At 37.9% G+C, this 26050-nt stretch overlaps 1 protein-coding gene across 2 annotated transcripts in view; it reads right to left on the minus strand.

The window, feature by feature from the left end:
- CNTN3 (contactin 3) overlaps nt 1-26050 on the minus strand; it is a 340485-nt gene that overhangs the window by 82306 nt on the left and 232129 nt on the right. For both annotated transcript variants that reach the window (XM_050778567.1, XM_050778566.1), the window contains exons 6-11: nt 22949-23152; nt 21642-21744; nt 20938-21122; nt 17992-18128; nt 16895-17024; nt 14319-14469 (exon numbers count right to left, since the gene is read on the minus strand). In XM_050778567.1, the coding sequence (XP_050634524.1) occupies nt 14319-14469; nt 16895-17024; nt 17992-18128; nt 20938-21122; nt 21642-21744; nt 22949-23152 (910 nt within the window). The remainder of the gene's footprint in view (nt 1-14318; nt 14470-16894; nt 17025-17991; nt 18129-20937; nt 21123-21641; nt 21745-22948; nt 23153-26050) is intronic.

Below are 26050 nucleotides of genomic sequence, written 5' to 3' on the forward strand. Positions count from 1 at the left end.
CTAAATAGCTGAAACTACCAGTGTGCACCACCATGCCTGGGTAATTTTTTACACTTTTTGCAAAATGAGTGTCACTCTGTTGCCCAAGCTGGCCTTGAACTCCTGGCCTCAAATGATCCTCCTGCCTTGGTCTCCCAAAGTGCTAGGATTATAGGTGTGAGCCACTGAGCCCACCCCACAAGGCCTTTCTTGAAATGTACCATATAATGATACTTTCTTTTTCTTTATGGCTAAAAAAAAAATTATCTTTTCCACTTATTTATATTCTTTCTGTTCCTTATGCAAGCTCCATGAAGAAGAGACCATGTCCGTCTTAATTCACTGTGGTATCTTCAGAGTCTTACACATGGCAGGGCACATGGTAGGTGTTCCAGATTGCATTTCCAAAAGGTGAACACAGTATTTCTCAACCCTCTTGCCCCACTAAATCCTTGCCACTCTCCCATTAAAAGGCTCATTGATGGATGACTAAAGAAAATGTGGTACATATGTAAACAGAATATTATTCAGCCTTACAAAAGAAGGAGATTCTGCTATTTGTCACAACATGGATGAACCTAGAGGACATTATGTGAAATGAAGTAAACCAGACATAGAAAGGAAAATACTGTATGATCTCACTTATATGTAGAATGTTTTACAGTTGAAAAAAAAAAAGTAGAATGGTGATTCCCTGGAGCTGGAGGACGGGGGAGATGGAGAAATGCTGGTCAAAGGACAAAGGTTCCATTATGCAGACTGAGTAAGCTCTGGAGCTCTAGTATACAGCATGGGAATTATAGTTAATTGCACTGTATTATGTACTTGAAATTGCTAAGAGTGCTGATCTTAAGTATTCTCAACACACACACACACACACACAAATGGTAACTATGTGGGGTGATAGATATGATATGTTAATTAGCTTGATTGTGGTACTGACTTCACAGTGTATACATATATCAAAATATTACCTCGTGCTCCTTAAATATATGTAATTTTTACTTGTCAAGTTTACCTTAATAAAATCAAGGGGAAAAAAGTAAAGTCTAACTTCTCTCCCTTTGAATTTGGATAGCTTGTGACTCACTGGTCACCAGTGGAATGCAGTGAGAGTGATGGTATCTTCAGAGCCTAGGCAATTCAGCTTCCACCTTGCTAGCCTGAACATTCACTCTTAATGCCTTTAGCTGCCCTAGGTAGGCATTATGACTCTCGCTGAGGCCATGATAGCATAGGAAGCCCATACTCGCCCATGTGGAGAGACCACAAGCAGAGGCCTTGAGCTTCATGAGAGGAGAGAGTATAATGTACACCTATCTTCCAGCTGCTGTCTCCAGCCCCTATCCCACTGCAGCCACAAGAGACACACCGAGCAAATACTGCCTTGTCAACCAATCTCTGCCGGAATGTCTGACCCATGGAAACTTTGAGAGATGATAAAATGATTGTTGCTTTACACCATTACAATGTTTTAGCAGGGCACATGGTGCTCATGCCTGTAATCTTAGAACTTTAGGAGGCAGAAGTAGGAGGATTGCTTGGGGCCAGGAGTTTAAGACTAGCCTGGGTAACACACTGAGACCCCATCTCTAAAAATATATATATATATATATATATATATATATATATATATATATGTGTGTGTGTGTGTGTGTGTGTGTGTGTGTGTATATATATATATATAAATTAGCAAGGTGTGGTGGCGCATGCCTGTAGTCCCAGTCACTCTGGAGGCTGAGGCAGGAGACACACATGAGCCCAGAAGTTGGAGGCTGCAATGACTTATGATCATGCATGCCATTGTACTCCAGTCTGGATGACACAGTGAGACCCTGTCTCTCAAAAAAAGAAAAAAAAGTTTTAGAGTGATTTGTTATGCAGCAAAAGTTAATGGGAACAGAAGATGTTAGATAAATATTTGATGAATAAATGGAAGTTGAAATGAACAAAGATGTACAGAGCAGAGGCTGAGGGTACAAAGAGGGATAAGGTGAAGGCTTTGCAAGAATACAGGTGAGATGGTCTTCTACACAAACAGACATAATACACTGTGTTAAGTGATACTACTGAATATATAAAGAAACCAAAAGGGTAAAAGAGAAGAAAGATCAATTATCTTGCCTATTCAGCTCCAGAAAGGCTTCTCATAGCAAGTAACAATAAAGCTGGACCTTCACTGATACGTAAGGGTTTTCTAGGTTGAGAGGAAAAGATATTCCAGCCAGAGAAAACTGCAAGACTACAAATACAGAATGCAAGGAGAATGCTGCTTCTTTCTCTTCTCCTTTCTTTTCAATATGATTCAAAAGGTAATGATATATGAACTCTTGTACTGCATCTTGATTTTGTTAAAACAGTCAATATTCTCACTTCTAGAGAAAGCTCCTTTTTCCCCCCATCTTAAAAATATTAAAAGAAAAAATGCAAAAGTACCATGTAATGATATCGGGCGTTTCTATGATTGTGTTAATATTTTTTTCTTTGAATTTCAAGTGAGAGCAGGGAAACAGAACAGAGATTGGTCTATGGTTAAATGCATGTGGGATTTTTGGGCCTGAGTGAGAAATGCTGTATGACCAAAAGAATACGGTATAGGTAGTTACTTCCTGTAAATAATACATTTATATTGAGCAAGGATATGAATTATTTATCCAGTTCTAACAATGAACTGGCTTGAAGTAGATTCAAATCCCCAGCACATTCAGATTCATTAACCTACATTCCCCTATCAAAATCACAACACTGACAAAATAGATTTTAAGGTGGCCTTAACTTCTATAATCCATAAAGAGCAAATTTGAAATACGGATCTAAGAACTGCAGGGTTATCTGCAAAATTTAGTTGACATGATTTTACAGACCATGTGTCAGCAATCTGTTTAAAATAATATTTGGGTGGAATTTACTTAAGAAGGTTTAAATAATGTGGAATTCAGTTGATTGTTCTAAAAAAGAAAGGTCTGTACTTACCTTTCTTTTCAGCTCAGACTTATTACTCTTAAGGCATCTGAGTAACATGATGAAAACAGTTAAGAAATAATAAAGAAGACATACAAGCAGTAAACAAACATGAAAAAATGCTCAACATCACTAATTCTCAGAGAAATTCAAATTAAAACCACAATGAGATACCATCTCACACCAGTCAGAATGGCTATATTAGAAAGTCAAGACATAGCAGACGTTGGCGAGGGTACACAGAAAAGGGAACATATATACTGTTAGTGGGAATGTAAATTAGTTCAATTCTTATGGAAAACAGCATGGAGAATTTTCAAAGAACTAACAACATAACTACCATCCAACTCAGCAATCCCACTACTGGGTATCTACCCAATGGAAAATAAATCATTCTAATAAAAAACCACCTGTACTCCTATGTTTATCACAGCACTATTCCCAAGAGTAAAGTCATGGAATCAACCTAGTTGCCCATGAACGGTGTATTGGATAAAGAAAATACGGTACATATGAAGAATGGAATATTATGCAGTCATAAAACAGAATGAAATCATGTCATTTGCAGCCACAAGGATGCAGATGGAGGCCATTATTGTAAGTAAATTAACATAGAAACACAAAATCAAAAACCACACGTTCGACCTTATAAAGTGGGAGCTAAACAGTGGGTACACACCGACATAAATATGGAAACAACAGATCTTGGGAACTCCAGAAGTGAGGAGGAAAGCAGGGACACCAGGATTGAAAAACCATGCTTTCATAGGGCATGTTCACTATATCTGGGTGATGCGTTCAATAGAGGCCCAAACCCCAGCACTACACACTGTGCCCTTGTAAAAAACCTGCACATTTGCCCTCTGAACCTACAATTAAGTAAGTAAATACATAAGTAGATAAATACATGAAAGTCATATTAACAGCATCAGAAACCTTTTTCTGAGCATCTACAGAGAAGTCATTATAGCAGATAATTTACACACATTATTTCAATCTTTGCAATCCACTGAGATTTTAAAAGGCGGGTCCCCCAGAATGTGAGAGAAATGAGGCAGGGACAAAGTTGGAAATAATTTGTCCACAGGAAACCTTGGGTTTCTATGCCTATCAGGGAAACCAATTTCTTTAACTCATCCCTCACTAAGAGCGTGTGCCACACAAATGCCACCTACGAGGCTGACTAACTCTGTTTAAGGATTCCTGGCCTCATTTTCCAGTAAGGAAGCCAAGGCTCAGGAATTATGTAACTTGTCTAACACCCCATAGGTGGCAAGTGACACAGCCAAGATCTGACCCACATCTTTCTGACTTCCATGTTTTGCCCTTTCCATACGCTAAAATTAAAGGAGCAAATAAAACATACATTTAACTTCATCTGACACAGTGAATAATGCACACAGCAATTTGTATACTGCATGCCAATTAGGCATAAATAATTCATGTAAATAATGATACAAATACCCACACAGAAACGGAAGCTGTCTGGGGGTTGGGGGAAGATCTGTAGGTATGTGCTGGTGGTGGAGGGTAGGGTATTGGAGAGAGGAGGTGCTTATCACACCATGAGCCCCATCCCTAACCCAAACTCTGGGATTTCATTGACTCATCTCCTGATTATCTTTGCTCTGAAATCAGCTTAATCTTCTCATAGAGTATGGGGGTTATTGGCAAAGGACCTCATTCCTTTTCTTTTTCCAGCTGAAAGCATATGAGAAATGGAGGTATGGGTTGGGGAAGCCAGGTCAGGAAGGCAGCTGCTCTCTGCTCTCTAGAACTCTTGCTTATTTACCCAGACATCTCAATCATCCCTTTAAGAGAAGAGATCTGCCTCCAATGTTTACCTCCTTTGAAGAAGAGGAATGGTTTTCTATCTGTGGAAGAACTCAAGCCGGGCTTTCTTATTTTCATGATCATATGTGAACTTTGCCACTGACACAACTGGAATAAACGAATAAATACCCAGTTTTGCTTCTTGCCTGTGCAATCCTTTCTGTTTGGACAGTATGTTCCCCACTCTTTTGCTTTGCTGCATTTTACATCCCTTCCTTTGAGATGTCTGCACTCATGGAGCTGTTCTTCTGCTTCCCAGGGCTGAGACAGCATCTCTTCTCTGTGATTCTTACTGGTTTAAAAGACCAGTTGGCAACAGTCTCTATAAACACCTTCACTAGAGGCAGATGGCAATGTCCAGTATGCTCAGCCCGTCCTTGTTTACATGTGTTGTCTTGGAGGTAATTACTAACAGTGCCCCCTTTCCCTTCTAAAATGTCCCAGTTTGTAGAATAACTTCCATGGTCACCTTAATCATATAGTCTATCCCACTGTAACTGATGGTTTAGTTATCCACATTCTCAACAGACTGTGGACTTTTTGATGGCTCCTTGATGTCTCTTATTCATCTATGTATTCCCAGAGATGGACATAATACCCAGTGAAAAATAACAATACGATAAATTAGTAAACAACATGGAGTACCTTCCTTCCAGGCAGGAGGCGGGGACATCAATCTATCTGGTTGTTAAAAGTGATGGCATCCACATATGAAATAAAATTATCCCTGTGCTTCAAGGTTCAACAGTTAGAGATTAAAGTAAGATACAGGAGCCAAAGACTCACTGAGATCTCAGCTCTGTATCTGAGGGTAGATTCACTGAAACTCACTGAGCTTACACACCTCCCTGGCAGTTGTGAGGGAACAATTGTTTTGATGGGTAGACCATGGATGAAGGGGAAGATTAAAATAAAGTCAGACTTTTTGGATGAAGGGGACAGTGGAAGGCTGAGAGAGATGGGAGCAGCATTTTGAACAGTATGAAGAAAAGTGGACTACACTGTGAGGAGAGGAGCCAGGTAGTGTAAGGGAAGTGGGAAGAGATGAAGACAGACACATTCCTTTGGCAAATGAATCCCTGTTCTTCATTTAAAAGCTTGAGCCAAGGGGAAGTGCCACCTAAAACAGATCTGTTGGATAGTGACAGCGTTTCTAGACACATCTTTATCAAAGTGAGGCTGTGGCCACTAGGAGTGGCAATGACAGAAATGCTAAGAGGTCTTGGCTCTGAAAGAATCATCCTGGTTGTTTGCAAAAGTTTAGATTCTGCTTGTAAATACCATCATCACATGACTCAGTATTTCATAAATGGCAAAGGTGACCAGTTAAGAGCATTTCTTGAGCTTTTAAACTCCTATATGAAACTACTTGATCAGGGTGGAGATGAATGTAAAATTGCATATAGCTTTTACAATTAAGGCATAATTTAAATACAGTATGATACGCCTTGTTGGGAGCAGGCTCCCTGAAATCCGGCCATAAACTGGCCCCAAAACGGGCCATAAACAAAATCTCTGCCGCACTGTAACATGTTCATAATGGCCCTAACGCCTAAGGTGGAAGGTTGTGGGTTTAAGGGTATGAGGGCAAGGAATACCTGGCCTGCCCAGGGGGAAAAACCACTTAAAGGCATTCTTAAGCCACAAACAATAGCATGAGTGATCTGTGCCTTAGGGACATGCTCCTGCTGCAGTTAACTAGCCCAACCCATTCCTTTAATTTCGCCCATCCCTTCATTTCCCGTAAGGGATACTTTTAGTTAATCATATATCTACAGAAACAATGCTAATGACTGGTTTGCTGTTAATAAATACATTGGTAAATCTCTGTTCGGGGCTCTCAGCTCTGAAGGCTGTGAGACCCCTGATATTTCCCACTTCACACCTCTATATTTCTGTGTGTGTGTCTTTAATTCCTCTAGCGCTGCTGGGTTAGCGTCTCCCGACCAAGCTGGTCTCGGAAACACCTTTTTCAGATGCACAGTTCTGTGCATTTTAACAGATGAATGCAGTCACGTCATCTCTCACAATCATGAGCTATAGCAGGTCCCTCACCCCAAAAATCCTTCTATGTCCCCGAGAGTCAACTTCTATACCCACTCCCAGCCTCTGGCAAGCAGTGATCACTGTTTTTTTCCCTAAAACTGCTCCTTTTTCAAAAATGTCACATAAATTGAATAATAGAGCATATAATGCTTATTGCATTTTAATGCCAGCTTTTATCTATGTGCAGGAAATACATTAAGATTGGGTAATACCTTTGAAAAACATTGCCCAGATTATAGTTATTCAAATTTGGAAAAAAAAAAAAAACTTTACTCTTTCTCTAAAAGGCATTTAATTTTTGATAGCATTAAATGTTGCATAAAACATCTGAAATAATTTTAATGTATTAATTAGAAGCAATGAGCCATTCTTTTACTTTCTTCTGACTGAGGTTATTGCAATAAAATATTTACTATTATAAGCAATAGCATTCAAATGAAGGACTCCATTTAAAAAACTAATTAGCTACTATGTTTTAAATACCACTAAGTGATAGAGATAAGTTAAACAATTTTTAAAATATGCCAACGGGCTCTTTCTCACAAACCATGCCTGTTCACATTCTCAAGGGTCTTTTTCAATGTTAGTTTCCTTAAAAGAGACAAAACATACAGTTTTGATTTGTCTTTTTTGGAAATAGGTGGATTTAAGTGAATGAATGAATGAAAGAGCAAAAAACATTGACACCTGGTGAAATACTATTGAATACTGGAAAAGGGCAGGAAATTTTTGTTTATTCAAAAATGTTTCTTGCTGCAGGGAGAAAAAAAGCAGAATAACTTTACCCAATATTGGATTGGATAATACCAATATAAAGCAAACAAAAAAAGCCAAAATAAGAAAAATAAAAACCTTTACTCAATACTGAATGCCAGTAATTACGAAGTTTAGAATAGTTGAGCACCAGGTGACTTGACACTTACTTAATAAATCAATCACTAAATCACTAACTGAGACCGTAACACAGTTCTCTTTACTCATAACTTGCATGTACAAGAGTTTCAGAGGCAGGCTGTACAGCCTCTACCATTTAATGACATCTATCCTTCCTAGAAAATTGTATCCACTACAATGGCTCAGTTACCATCTCCAAGCTCACGACACATAAATTGCTATTCTATATCCTGAGTCTTTCTCCTAAGTTCCAGATTCAGTCAACCTTTGTATGCACAGATATACCCAGCTGGTTTTTCAGTAGGTACTTCAAACTCAACCAATCTCAAACTGAACTTATCCTATTTGCCCTCATTTCTGCCATTTCTATAAGGTTCCCTGTCACACTGAATGGGTCTCTCATGCTCCCTGATTCCTAACCCGGAAATCTAGGATTTATCCTTGACTCCCGTCTTCTCTTCAAATCATGCCTCTAATCAACAGGTCTTGTTGATAGAATATTTTCTCAAACTCCTCAAGGCTTCCCCTTCATTCCCACTGTCATTTCTTAGTTCAGGCTGTAATACTGTTTTGCTCAGATTGGTGGATTGCTGCTAATTAGGAATCTTGCCTTCAGTCTTGGTACCACTTCAACCCATCTGCTGGTACCAGTGGTTTTTTTTTTTTTTTTCTTGTTTGTTTTGAGATAGGTTCTCACTCTGTTGCCCAGGCTGGAGTGCAGTGGCAAGGTCTCGGTTCACTGCAACCTCCACCTCCTGGGTTCAAGCAATTCTCATGCCTCAGTCTCCCCAGTAACTGTGATTTCAGAAGTGAGACACCATGTCCAGCTAATTTTTGTGTTTTTAGTAGAGATGGGTTTCACCATGTTGGCCAGGCTGATTTCAAACTCCTGGCCTCAAGTGATCCACTTGCCTTGGCCTCCCAAAGTGCTGCGATTACAAGCGTGAGCCACCACACCCTGCTAGTCCTCTTTTTTAAACAGAAATTTAATCCTGTATGTCTTCTCCTTTGATTTTATTTTGTTGCCTCCCACTGCTTGTGGAATAGACCCCAAACTCCTTAATTCAGGTACAACACTGTCATTGACAGTAAGACCCCTGCTTACCTCTACTGCACAATTCTCTCTGCCCACTCTCTGTCATGGCACCTTAAAATGGAGGTCCACTGGAAAATCAGTTAATCAAGTACCTGCTATGATCTGAATATGTCCCTCCAAAATCCATGGTGAAACCTCATGCTCATTGTGATGGTATTAAGAAGGGGGGGCTTTGGGAAGTGATTAAGACATAGGGGCATAAGGTCAGTACCCTTGCAAAAGAGGTTGAATGGAGCTGCCTTGCCCCTTCTACCATATGAGGATGCAGCAATAGGGCCCCATCTATGCAGCAGAGAGTGAGCCCTCACCAGACTGGTGCCTTGTTCTTAGACTTCCCAGCCTCCAGAACTGTAAGCAATAAACTTCCATTATTTATAAATTACCCAATCTAGTATTTTGTTATAGCAGCCCAAATGAACTAACATAGTACCCAAACCATGACTGGCCTCTGTAGCTTTGCACATGCTATCCCTTCTGCCTGGAACACTTTTCTCCAACAAAAACCCCAATCATCTTTCAAGTCCTGCTGCAGATATCACCTTCTCCAGGGAGCTTGCCCTGATCCCTAATTTGGAAATAGAGCCTTCCCAAATGATCCCTGAACACTCTGTACTTTGCCAATTGAGTTTTATTGTACCTGTCCTGTTATCTGTCTGTGTGCCCTGAAAAGCTAAAAACAATGGCATAGACGTATCTGATAAATAACAAATACTTAGTGCCTAGCATATAGTAGGTACTCAAGGTATTTTCAAATGTGAACTTAACTGTGAGAGCCCAGGAATCACTTTTTGCAGGATAAGCCTTTGTTATCTACTCAGAGCAGCTTTTTGAAGACCACTGTTGGGCAGTAATACATTTACTACTCTAGCTTGAAATGCTCTCCATACTTGAAAGAAACAACTCTCATTTCTTCAAAGCAATTCTGTAATTTAGGTGTCTCACTGACTTAGATCCACATTATCACCGCTGATTCATAATTGCAAAGCTGTTATTGTGCTGATATTTTGAGACGGAGTGTCACTCTGTTGCCCAGACTGGAGTCTCAGCTCACTGCAAGGTCTGCCTCCCAGGTTCACATCATTCTCCTGCCTCAGCATCCTGAGTAGGTGGGACTACAGGCGCCCGCCACCATGTCCAGCTAATTTTTTTTGTATTTCTTAGTAGAGGTGGGGTTTCACTGTGTTAGCCAGAATGGTCTTCATCTCCTGACCCTCGTGATCCACCCGCCTCGGCCTCCCAAAGCGCTGGGATTAACGGCACAAGCCACCGCGCCTGGTCGATTATTCAAACATATTATTATATGATTTACATAGAAGGCACATTTATCAGTTTATCCAATCCTTTTTTTTTTTGGAAGGAGGAGTTTCCCTCTTGTTGCCCAGCTGGAGTGCAGTGGCGCGATCTTGGCTCAACGTAACCTCTGCCTCCCAGGTTCAAGCCTCCCAAGTAGCTGGGATTATAGGCATGTGACATCACGTCCAGCTAATTTTGTATTTTTAGTAGAGGCAGGGTTTCTCCATGTTGGTTGGGCTGGTCTTGAACTCCCGACCTCAGGTGATCTGCCCGCCTTGGCCTCCCAAAGTGCTGGGGTTACAGGCATGAGCCACTGTACCCAGCCTCAGTTTATTCAGTGCTTAGGAAAAGTATTAATCCTTTGTTTGTTTTCTGATTTAGACCTTGAATGACACATATACAGAATATTACCTTAATCAAAATGTATTTGCTGCCAATGGCCTTTAGATTAGGCTAGAGAAAGCTTTCACCTTTATCGTAAGTTTCTTATTCACCGACAAGTCCAAATTAGCCTCTTAAAAAAACTAAAAATCAAATACATTTCAAATTTTGTCACAAATATCCCCCCCCAAAATTGTCTTACATTCTTGAATGCACCAATGACTTCATTTCCCCTTCAAATAAGATTGAATCCGCATTTTAAAAGTTGTAACAGTCCATGATCTAACAACCACAATAAATCTACCATTTAACATGTTTTTCTGATTTGGCTGAAGACTGCAGATCAAGTCAAGAGGGAAAGATCCAGGGCTTTCATTGCCAAGTGATGGCTGTGGCCACTCTGATTTCCCATGGACTTGGAGGAGGTTCAAGTCCGCAACTTGTTCCATAATTGCTTCTAGCAGGCTTCTCCCTAAGCATCAAGGCCCTGGCTCATCAGTGATTTTTGCTGTTCAAAATGATAAAAACAAAATTCAAACCACAGATCTAAGGAGGATTGGAACACTATGGACCCTCTTTTAAATATGTTCCCTCTTTTTTACAGATATCTTCATATATGAAAGCTTATGATCTGTAGGGGAGATATTAGAAATATATCATACAAAGCAGAGTGTCAGGAGGCTTGAAAGGGACAGCGAACTAACTATTATTACCATGAGACACTGCTGGGTTAGCAATTATTTTCCTTTCTCTCCTTAAAAACACACTTTCAATTTTTTTATTGGGTGCATTCCCATCCAGAAAAAAAAAAAAAATAACAAAAACAAAAACAAAAACAAACCACCTGTATTTCCCAGTTTCTCTTGCAGTTAAATGTGGCCAGGGAATGAATTTCTGATTAGTGTGGTCTAAGGAAGAGTGTTGTATAGGACTTCTGGGAACACTCTTAAACAGAAGGAAGTGCATTCTTACTTCTTCCTTCCTCCTTGATGTTGCCTGGGATGTCACTGGGAGGCTGGCATTAAAACAGTGGTTTTGTTTCACGAGTTGAGAGTGATGGGACACAAAACAGCAGGGCCTGCATTCCTTTTGAATGGAGAGTCCAGGTAGCCTTGATTGTCAGCCTTCACAGTGACCAACCAACCAATGAACAGCCAACCAACAAACAAATTCTTTTTCAGCCACTTTAACTTTCAAAATTTTACTTACAACATGATCTCATTCTTAGAGATCAGTATATGCATATGTACAAATATCAGGCTAAATACTGATTTTACGGTGACTATGTAAGGAAGGATATATTATCTCTATATTATGGAAGAGGAAACGAAGGTTCAGAGGTATTACATAGCTGATCTAATGACGCTAAATTGTGTTCAAAAATCTTTGAACACAAAAATGTCAGCAGTTATAAAGGAAGAGTTAACTTCCAGCATAGTCAAAATTAAATAGCTTGTGCCACAAATCTATACTTGTATTAAGTATAGGTCAAAGTATTAAGTGGCTAAATCAGAAATTCCAGGTTAGATCCTGGAACTTATACATTTTTACCAGCACCATCACTATACAATGTGGATATAAATCTCTCCTTGTGTATCGCTAGCTAAATTTCTTAATCCTTTTATCCCCTTTAAAAATTAAGATTAAAAGCCTCTATCTACTATATTTGCTACTGTGTGACAAGTTGATTTAGTATTGTACAAAGCATTGATGTCCACGGGAAATAATCTCTATTTAATTCATGTATATTATTGAATCAATTAAAAAAATTTTGAAAACAAAAATGTCAGCAGTTCCATATGAAGAGTTAACTTCCAGCATAGCCAATTAATTAGTTAACTAATTAATTAATTAACTAGTTTGTGCCACAAGCCCGTAGTTGTTTAAACCGGCTTACAAAATCAAACTGCAAATCACTAATTAACCTCCTGTTCTAGAAATCTATTCTGTGCAGCCTAGCATTTGGCTGGATTGTGTCAAACCACTCAGTTCACAATTTTATCTTGTCATCCTGCTGTGTCTGCCTTTTAATGAAGGTATCTTTGGTTAAATACTGGAGGAACTACAGATTGTGCTGTTCTAACCAACTTGTCTAAATATACCTTTGGGCCTATAATCTAAAAGCCGTTCAACCTGGTCATGTGCCATCTGATGCTGTGATTTTAGAAAAGCAAATCCACATTTCTTGGCCTAAGGTTTTATTGTTTGTTTGTTTTCCTTTCATTTCCAAAGTAATAATTTGGACTCTATGACTTCAATGGCTGAGACCACCTCCAAGATTCTGGGCTCCCTGTACAAAATGTGGTTCTGATAAAGCTTAATGGTTATGTCCCAGAGTCAAACAGAATGGCTCCCAATCCTGGCTATGTGACTTCAGACAAATTAATTCCGCTAAGTTTCCATTTTCTCATTACCTGCAGAAATATTTCAAGGTGATAATTCACGTAGTGTTCTGTGTTAAGTTTCCTATTGCTGTTATAAATGACCACAAACCTGATGGCCTAAAACAACATCAATTTGTTCTCTTACAGTTCTGGAGGTCAGAAGTCCAGTATATGTCTCACTGTGCTAAAATCAAGATTCAGAAGGGCTGCATTCCTTCCGAATCTGGAATCATTTTGTGCTCATTCAGGTTGCTGGTGGAATTCAGCCTCTTGTGGTCATGGAACTGAAGTCCCTATTTTCTTTACTGCTGGCTCCTTCCCCCACCTTCACAGCCAGCAACACTCATCAGGGTCTTTCTCAGGCTTCAGGTCTCTCCTGCCCCTTCTGTGATTATCACAGCTCTCTGACCAATCCTTCCACCTTCCTCTTCCTCTCTTAAGGGCTCAGGTGATTACTTTGGGCCCACCCAGATACTCCAGGATAATCTCCTTATTTTAAAGTCAACTGATATGACTTCAGTTCCATCCTTAATTCTACCTGCAAATTTAATTACCTTTTGCCATGTAATATAACACAGTAACAGTTTTCCAGGATAAGGAGAGGGATGCTTTGGGGCCAATTATTCTGCTTATCACAAGCTCTGAGCATAATCCCTGGCAATAAATACTCAATAAATTGTAATAATAAATAATAAATAAATAGTAAATTTATAATAGATAAGCAGCAGTAATAACCAATACTTACGCTTACTTTCTGGCAGGTGTTTACCTAAGTGCTTTATTAATATTTATGTACTTCATCCACATAACAATTCTTGACATTAGGCGTGAACTATTATCATTCCCACTAACAAATAAGGGAATGAGGCACAGGAAGATTAGGTCACAGTATTGAGCAAGTAAAGGCAAAAATGAAGATTTGAAACCAGGTGGTCTAGCTCCAGAATCTGTGCTTTTCACTAAGCCCATCCTGCTTCTTCACCTCAATGTTATAATTATAACCAGGAAACCAGGGACGCCTTTGCTTAAACTAAATACCAGTAGTGCAAAATTATTTGAGTACAGGATAACAGCAATATTTGTATTTCTTTGGCATGTGCTGTTATTATACATCCTTCTCTTCTTTGTCCTGGGATGTGGGTCTGCTTCTGGGACCGACATTCCTTCATCATTCTGGTTGAGTCTTCCCAGTGATTCAGGAAGAAAATTCTTGTTAAAAAAAAAGTATTCTACGTGGGAAGAACTTAGATATATTTTCTGTGTTTCGATTTCAAAACACTGAATACTCTTACAAAGGTATTAAAGAACAAAAATGCCACTCTTTTAGTTCTTAAAGATCTCCCACGCTACTGAAATGCTATTTGGTTTCATTTCATATTTAAAACCTATGTTGACATCAGCATGGAAAGTGAGAGGAAAGTAAATGGCCGCTTTTCTGGACATCAGAATACCTTGCATGCTCCTGCACGCTCACGTCCCCCTTCTTCCAGGAAGAGCGTGCCCTCGGGGAGGCTCTGGGTTTACAATCCAAGCTGACCAGGCTGCCCACCTGCACCTGAACCAACTTCTTCATTGGATTCTTTGAAAAATCCGGAGCAGAAGCTGAAAAGCGAGAAAGGAGAGGAGAAGTGGATCATTTACAAAATTTCCTGTCAATTGTAAAGGCCCATTTTTACAGTTTTAAAAGTTCTCTTTACATTCAGGGTGTCGGTGCTTGATTTACTTGGCCTACTGTGTGCCACACACAGGATAATTCATGCTATTATGTTTTCTAGCAAGTCTAAATCATGAGACAATTACTTTATACAGAAATTTGTAGTTTATGGTGAAGATTTAAAGTAGCTCAATCATGCGTTTATTAAATAAAAGGAAAACATTTGGTATAGAATGTTTTTAAATGTTAGCTCCACGAAGATAGGAATAGGGTTGTCTCTCTTGCTAACCTTTAGGACACAGCACTTGGTACACTCCCTAGCATTCAACAAAGCTCAGCAAAAGCTTTGAGAACAGAGGCTAAGCATTGAATTAATATTCTCATACATATGCATGTAACAAGTGCTATGATAAAATGTTCAAACTGTCAGGTTGAACTTCCAAACTGGGGAAATATAATATTATGCACATATTATTTTAAATGCTATAATATTGCATGAAATATAATAATGTGTAGAAAATAATTATGTTTGCTAATAATTCATGGGATGTTAATCCTGAAACAACATTTGAACATTTAAGATACATAATATTGTATCATTTGAATGAAAGGGTATGTTAATTTAAAAAAATCACTCTTCCTTTTACTGTAAATGTGAAAAACGTTAAAAACCTAGTGCATTTCCCAAACAGCTAACGCTGTGTCTTATGGCAAATCCCAGTGAATATAATTTATTTATTTGATCAGTGGAAATCTTAGAGTGAATCATATTATGTAATTATATATGTGACTGTGGTAAAGAAAACATGGCATCCAGAGGTTGCTGGCCTTAAAAATTAAAATCCTAAAAGAGTGATTTTTGTTAAAATAAAAACTTGTTTATATTTGAATACAATCTTTTGTTTACGCACCTCGTATTTTTTCATACACAACAATCCCACACGGTACATTGAGTAGGGTTCCACCCAATTTAAAGATTGATAAACTATGGCTCATTAGGTTAATTTATTACAATAGAATTGCAGTCTTTCAAGTTAAGACTTATATGCAAACTCCTCCCTCTTTTTGTCATAATATACTACTTCTCTGTCATGGATAACAGCAGCCAGATTTTCAGTTGATCATCCCTCCAGGCATCAGTCCTCCTGGTACAGATGATGCATTTCTAACTGCCAGGCACTAGAGATGAGAGAGCTACTTCCCATGAAACCAGGGTTTTTCAATCACTCTTGACATATAACATTTTGGGCTGGATAATTATTTTTTGTGAGAAGCTACTTTGTGCACTGTAGGATATTTAGCAGCCTATCTGTCCTTCAGCCACAAGACGCGAATACCACATACTGGTCCTCTACCTCCCACAGTAACCAAAAATATCTCCAGACATTTCTAAATTTCCCTCAGGGCAAAATTGTCCCTGGTTGAGAAACACTGACTTAAATCATGCAGGGCCTTATCACTTGCTGACCATATGGATTGGTTCAGAAACAAGTATTAACCCAAATTAGGCTATCTGGGGCCAATGGCACGCAACACTTTGACTTCCCTTTGAGCAATTAAGACAGCCGTCTTTCTTCCACCGGAATGACTGTGGTAATAAATTCAATTTGTTGGGAAACATCATATAGAACCTGATAATGGTGATGATATTTGAACGCTGGACCAAATTATGCTGAAATCCAAATTCTCCATTTTAATAACATGGACAGATGAACAAGCCCTCCTGCTCCTCCTCCCTTCCTCCCTTCCTTCCATTCATTTGTGCTATGCTATACTATGACATGGCGTTTTGCTTGGATTTTCAATCATTTGCAATGTAAATGTTCTTCTGGACAATTGTTTTAAACATGACAGAAAATTTTCTTTTTCTCCTATACCTAAAGTACAAGAAGATCATCTATGATTTCAAGCAGTGGAGCCTTGGACAATGAAAGCCTCAATGTGTCCAATGTGTCATGCTTCTAACAGAGCCACTAAAGGCAAAGGCAACTCTTTTTGAATCAAATATGATTGACTTAAATTTTGGTATTTGCTATTAGGGACCGGCAACAGAGAACACCAAAATCACTTATTCTCCTAAAAGGCTTTGCTTAGTTGGTAATATTGGAGGTGGATAAGGATATCTTACGCCAATATTTGATTCCTACTGTAGATTTACTTAACCCTTGGTCCTCAATTCTGGCCATAGTTGCTGTTTTTCCTTAGAAACTGTTAAAAGGTATGCCTTGATTAGAAACTGAATGATCATGCTATAATACTGTAGATATTATTAGATGTAGGAACCAAACGTGAAAAGTAAGTATTACTGCTTCTGGAAACAATCAAGAATTGAAGACAAAAAATTAACAGGAGAACAGAGAAAATCAGTCTTACCAACAACTTTGAGCTCAGCACTGGAATAGACAAGGCCATGTTTGTTTTCTGCTATGCACTGGAACATGCCAGAATCAGTCACACTTAGGTTTGATATTGTAAGGGCACCATTTTCTATCTGTATTCTCTCCTAGATGATAATAAAAATGTCTTTCATATAAACAAACATATCACTTTAGAATAAAAATGAACTATCATTTCACTCATACACAAACTTCCTGCATTTTTCTGAGAATATTAGACAGGCTGGCTTGAAATTTAACCTTTTCCTTATTTTAAATGTGAAAGACTAATTTACATAATAGCTATGCATTAGAAGTACGAATTAACATCCTTCAGTCCAAAAGTATATCATAAAATAGATAACAAAGCAAGAGGTAAAATATGAAATCATTTTACTTTTCCCCCTACAGTTAAAGTTTCTTAAAAATGTACCATGACTTTAAAAAATGTTTTATGAGGTTGATTTTTATCCCATCAGCTGGAAATATTTTCACTATGTTTTTTCAAATCATGCAAGTTAAAAACATTATAAAATCTGTGGATTAGAAAGGTTTCTGGGAAACACATATATTTACCAGAGTTTCTAGGTAGTATGAAAGGTTAGGTATGGAAATTGAAAGAACATAATTGACTTAGTATACAAAAAAAGGGCATAAATTACATGGCTTGAGAATGACAGTGATGGAGAAAATATGTACTTATGTAACAAGGTAACCAAGTAATAGATACATTCATTCTCCAGAGGCCACACCAGGTTGTCAAACAGGAAAAGGAAATGATATCCTAAATTTGATTAAAGTAAGGCCTTCTCTAATTTCAATACCAAAAAAAACAGTAGATTACTTTACAGACTAAATTCACACCAGGACTTCTTCCCGGTGAAATGCCATCCTGAAAAGCTCTCCTCACTGGCAGACTGGGTACTTGATTTGATATTTTTCCTCCTCTACCACTGCTTAGAAGTAAAGGAAAGTGTGTAAACTCAACAGTTTATTTTGGTACTAGGGACTAAAGAAAGCATCTACTAAACACAAAGTGAGGAAAGGGTGGATTTACCAGGCCTCTAAATCCATTTTCGATCCATGTTACCTTACCTCTAGCACTAAGGCTGCTCCATTTTTCAGCCATCGGTAGGAGGGCTTGGGCTTGCCACTCGCCCTACATTCCCAGTAAAGACTGCCCTCCACGGCTGTTTCCACATCCTTTATGAGTTGAACCCAATGGGGCTTTGCTTCAATGAAAGAAAAAGGAGAAGAAAAGAAATTTTAAACACCCGGCAAATAAAGTGTATTTATTATTTTATTATCTTATCTGGATTAACAGAAATGGACATGACTATGAGTAACAGATTGAAGTGAGAACAGAGGCTAGAATTATATTTCATTCACTAAGTATCTACTCAGTGAATGTATGAAACATTTCTACATTTGAGGATGGATGTTGCAATCTGTTATTTCCTAAGGCAAATTAATTATATGCTTTCTCTATTATCAAAATTCTGAGCACTGTATTATATTATTTAGATATCTATTAGTAGACGGTAATACAGGTACACAAAACTGATTTTGCTTTCCAAGTGCAGCTTCGAATCATGAGATCACAACTGATGATAACTTAATAAGTGAATAAGAGCATACATTGTTCTTAATTATGAACTAAAAATTAACATCCATAGGAGAGAAACTTCTATAGCTGAGGAAAAAATATTTTCCACAAGTTAGAAATAACTTAATTAAATACAAACCAGTGAGTATCTTAAGAACCTCTGAGTGAATTAAGATCAAAGCAGGAAAAGATGGGTAAGTTGGTTCAACTTGAGTCATGTGATTTTTTGCCAGAAAAAGAAGTAACCGATGCAACTTTAAATTGTGTATGCAAATAAGTTCCATCAAGTGGATGTATCATTTTCAACTTATGCTTTAGAGGGTATTTGGAAAATTCATTTTACAGATGAAAGCATTGTACCACTTACAATGAAAGTCACTTACTGTACGCAGTATATCCAGCCAAGTCTCAGCTTGTGTTTTAAATCCAAAACTCGGAGGTGAGATGTCTTACTGGTTTCACATTGCATTATGTATGTGATGTGTACTGTGGGATTCACATTTGCATCCTCCATATGGAGAAACAGTTTATCTATTTCCATTTAATTGCAACCATGGGAAGATTTGTCTTTCCATTTCTAGCTCATAAAATTGCTTTTTTATAAATGAAATTGAAATGAAACTATGGCTATTTAGCTTTTACAGAAAATGTATAGGTCTAAGTTTTCTCTTTTGTGTGTGTGTGTATATATGTGTGTGTGTGTGTGTGTATATATATACACACACATACATGCAACTTGCTCAGTATGAAGTGTAGTTCAGTACCAAATCACTTCCCTCTATATTAAAACACATTTTCTTTTTCTTTCAGGAATGATCAGCCTGAGAGGGAATATGACTGTGAACAGACTCACACATCAGCCTCTTATAGAGACCCAAGTTTCTAAAAAAAAATAAAAAAAAAAAATCCCACAAGCTTCCCATAGTAATACTCTTCTTCTCCAAATGGGAGGATAATTTGCTGGACTAAAAAATCCTGAAATCATAACTGCCACATCAATTCTGATTTCTCCCCTTATTCCATCATATGAGATGTAAACATTCTATACACTATTTTTCACATGAAATATTAGAGCAGATAACTGGAGAACTGCATGGCATCTACTTAATATACTAATGTTAAACAGAAATTGCAAGGCAACTTTCATGAAATGCTTTATGGCATAAATTTCTGATTTATATTTTAGGTATGTATCATATTACCTACACAATGGACTAAAGCAATAGTCTGCCTCTTTTACTAAGTATAGCAGACACTGTTGGTTTTCTATTGTGCATTCATTTCCTCTCTTCCTTATTCCTAAAATAACCCCAATTGTTCATTCAGTTGTCTACTCTTCCATCACCTCACATTGTCTATAGAAACATGACATTTTTCTCTATTCCAAGTGAAGCACTTAATTGTCTAATCTAATTTCTCCTTGCCAGTGACTGGTTTAGGAATGAAAACGTAGCCAGTGAGGTTTGAGCAGGGGACTTCTAGATGTTTCGGAGAAAGGAAGGATGAGTAGCAACTGATGTGTTAGTCACTGCTGGCAGCCATTTTGTGATCATAATGGAAACTAACATGCAGAAAAAGGAAAAAAAAATAGACAAGGGCAGAAAAACTAATCACAAAGAAACTGGGTTGTGGCCTGATAAGGTAATTAAATGATAATTTAGCTTTGGATTTCCTTATCATATGAAGCATACAATTGTTTATTAGTATACAGCTAAAAATATTTTTACTGAAACATTAATACGGTTGGAATGTCCTGTGTGTTCCCATAATGGTCACTTCTTATCCTTAGATCACGTAGTGGTTGCGCAGAAAGAAGGAACTAAGATAGAGTATGAGAAAAGGTTACTTGGCTTAGTCAGGGTCTTAGAGCCTTCCTTACCCAAATTGAGCAGTACATCAAAAAAAAGTGATTACAAATTAAAGGCAGCAAACAGAGTACAGATACATTTTTGGAAGGGATAGAGTAACACTGAAGAACTCAACAGGAGCCAGAGTTCATGTGGTTTGTTTAATACAGTAATTGCAACTTTTCCCAAAAGGCAGTTTTTTTTTTTTTCTCTTTAGTAGAGGTAACAAAAAAGATACAAAACCTGTTTTCTAGAGGAGAAGACAGACAGAAAAGAGATCTCTCTCTAATGTGTTTAAGTGTGTGAGAGGTTATTCTTAGGAAAAAAATATGAAATATTTCATCTTTGCATGAATCATCTTAAAATGCAAAATGAGTATATATTCAACTTCATTACAAAAATTTATTTCTTTTTAATACCCCCTACGATAAATGTTTATGAACACTTAACAAAATGTTGAACAAAATGTTTAACCAACAAGTTGAACATTGGGATTCTGCTATAATCTCTCACCCCTAAACAACAACAATATTTTATAGATGAGAAAGTAAAAGCTAAAACTCCAATTTGCCCAAAGCAGATGCTCACCATAGTAAGTGAGACGCCCTCTAGCAACATTTTTTCCTCGTGAATTCTCAGCAATGCATTCATAGGAACCTGCATCTTCCTGTTGGAAGTTGGGGATTTCAAGCACACCATTGAACTTCCTTAATTTAATTTTGCTGGAAAATGGCAGTCCATCACTTCTTCTCCAATTAATCTGAGGTATGGGACTAAGAAGAAAATTGTCAAGTTGTTTGCTGTTGTCTGGAAGCCTTTTCGATTTGAGAAAGTAAAGCTTTTAAGATTGAACAAGAAGGCACAGGATTTTAAATGCAGAAAAACACTTCCAACAGTCAATTATATAAACCGGATAAAAGGATTTAACAACTCTTTAAGTTGATATTTTAATAAAATAAACTTCATTTTTCTTGAGTCAATTCATGATTTCGAGAAAAAAGCCTAATACAGACCCACTATATTAGATTACAGCAAATGAATAAGGGGGAAAAAAACCCCACCAATTTATTTTATGAAATTAGGCAGGCAGAGTAATTTTCTTCAAATCGACTTTAAATATTAAAGTTTCAACTAAATTTTATATGTGCATTTCCCCTGCATTTTATTTTTCCTTTGCCTCAAAATGAAAGTAAATTTTAGAAAATAAAAAAGAAGAGTCTTTCAAAAACCATTCTGATTTCTTATAGCAACCTAATATTTCAGCACATAGGAGTAAATGTTATAAAACTTACTTTCCAAGGGCAAAACATTCCAATTTCACAGTCGAACCTTTAGCTGCTGGAAGAGTTTCTGGAAACTGAACTTCTATTTTAGGTTCATATTCACCCATCACACCTATAAATCCACAATATAAAATTAATCGTTTCAATTTTCCTTTGGAATTGCCTCTTTTTTCTTAAATAAAACTTTCTTTTGCTCCATTTTGAACCAGCTCTTCTAGTGATTTCAATTAAATAAAATTTAGTCTATGCAGCTCAGATTCCCTTTTAACAGCCATCAAGTTGTTGATGAAACAGATTTTTTTCTTTAATGACTTTTTAGTGGTGCTTTTTAGCCTATAAGAAAATATCCAGAGCTTTAAAAAACCTGAACTAACTTGGGTCAAACACGCAATATTAATAAACATTTAAGGACTTTGGATTTGCTGATTCATAGGTTACCACGTACAGAGCAGTTCCAAGAAAACCACTAAGTCTTTTATATTACACAAAATGGGAGGCTTTGAAATTGTGTATTCAATTTTGACATTGCTAGTCAAACTGAAATATATAATATATTATTGCTTCCTGAAATTTCCCTAAAGAACAAAAATTATGGCAGGGAATTTACTTAATGATACCGTGGTAGCAGAGATACCAATCTTAAACTTATTAAATGGCTCCCTGGAGTTAAGAAACAATGACTTAATAAATGGGAAAGGTCAAATTCAATTATAACTGACTGGAAAAAGTGCTTCAATGCTTTGTGATCATAGCATTATGCTGTATCAGATATGGTTCTGTGTAAGTGGGTCAACTACCCAGGCTTATGGATCTGCTTCCTCGGCAGCTCATAGACTCCCCTTAAACAGCCATCAAGGTGTTGATGAAACAGATTTTTTTCTTTAATGGTTTTTTTAGTGATGCTTTTTAGCCTATTACAAAATATCCAGAGCTTTAAAAACCTCAAGCTGGCAAAGGTCAGGATAGGTGACTTCATGGGAGTCAACCTGAGCCCTGGACTCAGAAGGGTCTCATGCTTGGTTTAATACTTTGCCATTGCTGTCTTAAAATTCTTAATGACTTCTGAACAAGGGGCCACTCATTTTTATTTTGCACTGGTCCCTGCAAATTATGAAGCTTGCCCTAGGTAAGAATTATGCATAAGGACCTATGATTTATCAAATCATTTTTGTCATTGTACTCATAAAATAGTCTTTGTGCCAAAAAACATGAAGTGACAATTCTTCTCGATGTACTTTATACATTTTCCCAATTGCTTTTTTTTGCAGCCTCAGCACCATTTGCACTCAGACTTGCACTTGGAGAAGTTTCATTACCATCAGAACGTAGCACCAAAGGAGTTGGAGAGCCCAGCACTCGGGCATTTGTCACCAAACTTGTCACCACACATGTGTAATTTCCCACATCCGACGGCTCCACCTTAGATATGTAGAGGTGTCCTGTCTCCTGAGAGACAAATCTCCGACTATCTTCTTCAACAAACGATGGGTATTCATTGAAGATCCAAGCATATGACAGTTCTAATAAAATTGTTGAAGAGAGAAAGAAATTCCATTATTAAGGACAGTTTTCCATTGTGTCCTTAACGTATCTATACAAACATCAACTTTACTTCCAAGCAGTGCTGAGTGTTTTTGTTGCAGGCCATGAAGAGAAGCAGTTAAGTGAAATAACTCTCCATGTATTCTTTATTATTATGGAGGACACCGTTGATTAGTATCCTGGCGGGAGCAATATTATTTACTGTCATCACATCTCTGCTTCAGACACCTTCTAACAAGCTTCTCCAGTCTTGCTCAGTTTTAATTCATATCTCCATCCTGCCTGTACCATGATACCTCAAAATTAACAATCTAATCATGTCAATTCCTGACATCAAACTTTGCAAAGTTCTTTAACCTCTCAGGCATAATGCAAAATTGCTTAACCTGAATATGAGGTCCTTCATGGTTAAGGTCCTTCTGAAAACCTTAGCCTCTGAGAAGCCCCATGCTCTCTTTGGTCCCTGAGTCTTTTGCACATGCTGCTTCGGGGGACTACAACTCCTGTTGTCTCTGTCCTGTCTTTGGCTTTCTGACTTTCCACACCAACTACAACCTTTGAGATAACCGTCAAATGTTTTTCAAAGCTTGGTTCCAACATCAGGAATCACCTCCTCAAGTGAACTCTTCCTTAATCCTCCTTCTCTGGGTTGATGCTCCTATACAGAGTAATTCTAAGCTTATTTCAACTAAAACACTTATCAGTATGTAACATTCTACTTACTTGTCTGTCCTCCTATCACTTGTTAAACAAGCGATGTTAGTTTTTATTTCACCTGCCCTTCTCCCTCCTCCAAATCAGCAAAATGAAACACCCAAAGGCATTTAGTAGGTCCTCAATAAAGATTCATTCAGTTAGTTAAGGATACAATTATGCTACTGACTAACATCTACGTAAAGTACAGTATGAGAGTTTTCTTGAAGTTTACAGCCAAGGTGAATCAACTTTCTGCAAACGAACCATTGTTCTTTTCTTTTTTTTTGTGATAACGAGGACTAGATAATAATACGCCACTTTGTTCTGGAGGCCCAGGTTGTTCAGCGCCAAGTTGAGATCTAAGCACAGTTACCGTGGTTGGTTTATTGGCTTCCTGCTTTCCTGAGCCCTATTATCTCTTAGTTGCATGAACTCTACTGTATTGATTCATTACTGTAGTGCTTTCCCAAGAGTTTAAAAAAAAAAAAAAAAATTTTGGAAAACATGGAATCAAAATAAATTTAATGAATAACACGTTCAAATACATTTAAGAGATAATTCTCATGGTGAAGGTCTTTCTTTTTGATAAAGGGAATAGTGCTAAGGACCTAGAAGAAATAAAACATGATGACTGATTCCCAATCACAATGCAGTGCAAATGCTTGATGTTTCCAAAAAGTAGCAAGCCAATTGCAAATTATACAGACATCCAGAAACACTGGTTTTAACCTCACACTGATCTTTAAATCATGCTGTCATATTGGTATAATGGTTCATGAAATTTCAGTCAGTCATGTGGTAAGTTGTGAGCTCTAAAATCACTTATTGGGTTGTATGAAGCAAATGTATCTCAAACATTAACTCTATGGTTATTCTCATGCCTACCCTGATGATGCTTTTCTCTTGCAATAGTATTGAATAAACCATAGAGGAAAATAATACTAGCAAGGTAAGTTGAGTTTGCTCTGCAGTTGTTAAAACTGGCAGCTGCAGTAGCAAGAGCCCTTCAGGGTCTTCCTGCTGCTCTTAAGCATCCATTTCCACCTCAACATTCCCCAACTCCTGCAACCTCACTTTGCAGTAAAGGAGGGAAAGCAATCTTTCTCTGCTTTCCAAAGTGTTCTACACATGAAACTAACAAGGTTGTTCTTCTCCCTTTTATCCAGCCAGATATCAACTGCTCTCCAATACAGTAGGCCTTAGCAGGGCATTAGGGATAAGTCAATCCTATTAACCCAGTTTATATTAAAAAAAAAGGTTGATAAAAAGAACTCCGATTCAGTCAGAAAACCTAAAATCTGGTGAATTCATGCAAGATAATATTATACAGTAATGAGAATGTATGAACAATAACTCCACGCAACACTTGGAAAAAATATCACAAATATAATTCTGATTGAAAATGTTCAACTCAAAATATTTGCATAACTCCCTTTATAATGTGTATTTTAATCCAAAGGTTAATATTATTGATACTTAAAACGTTATTATATTGTTATAGAGATATTGTGGTGGCTTTGCCTATATGACACAATAACTGATTGGTAGGAGAAGGAAGGAAGCCAAAATTAAAATCATTTTAAGGCTGCTCCCAAAATGAGCATGAAGTGGATATGTACAAATCAAGGTGTAGACTGGTGCAGACATGGAGGTTCCTCCTTAGGTTTCACTTCAAGAGAACCTGCGACACAGAATACAGTTGACTGATAGCCTCTACCTGCTACCCCAGGAGCACTGTGGCCACACACCTCCCTGTGCTGCTCCTAGTACTGAACTGGGTGGAGGTGCTAATGCTGGCTCGTTCCTGCCCCATGAAGGATTTCTCTAATGGGCAACTTTGACTCAACATTTTCACAGCTTCGTTCCCCATTTTCACAGCTACAGCATCCTCAGAACCATGCTGTAGTCTGACATTCTTCCTAAACAAGTTTTCCTCCCCACTCTTTGTTCACCCACATGGGACCTGACTCGCAGTCTGAGGTTCTCTGCCCATTTCTGCTCCTTCACCTTTTTTCCTTTACAGACACTTCTCCCGTACTTTTTAATAAGTCTGATTCTTTAGTCCCATCTTGGTGTATGTGTCTCAGGGAATCTGAACACGGGGTTTCTGAAATTGAGTAACAGACTCTACTCTGCATTTAAAATTGCTCCTCCCCCTTGAATTCTGGGAGAATGCCCAC

This window comes from Macaca thibetana, chromosome 2, assembly GCF_024542745.1.
Source record: "Macaca thibetana thibetana isolate TM-01 chromosome 2, ASM2454274v1, whole genome shotgun sequence".
Lineage (NCBI taxonomy): Eukaryota > Metazoa > Chordata > Mammalia > Primates > Cercopithecidae > Macaca > Macaca thibetana.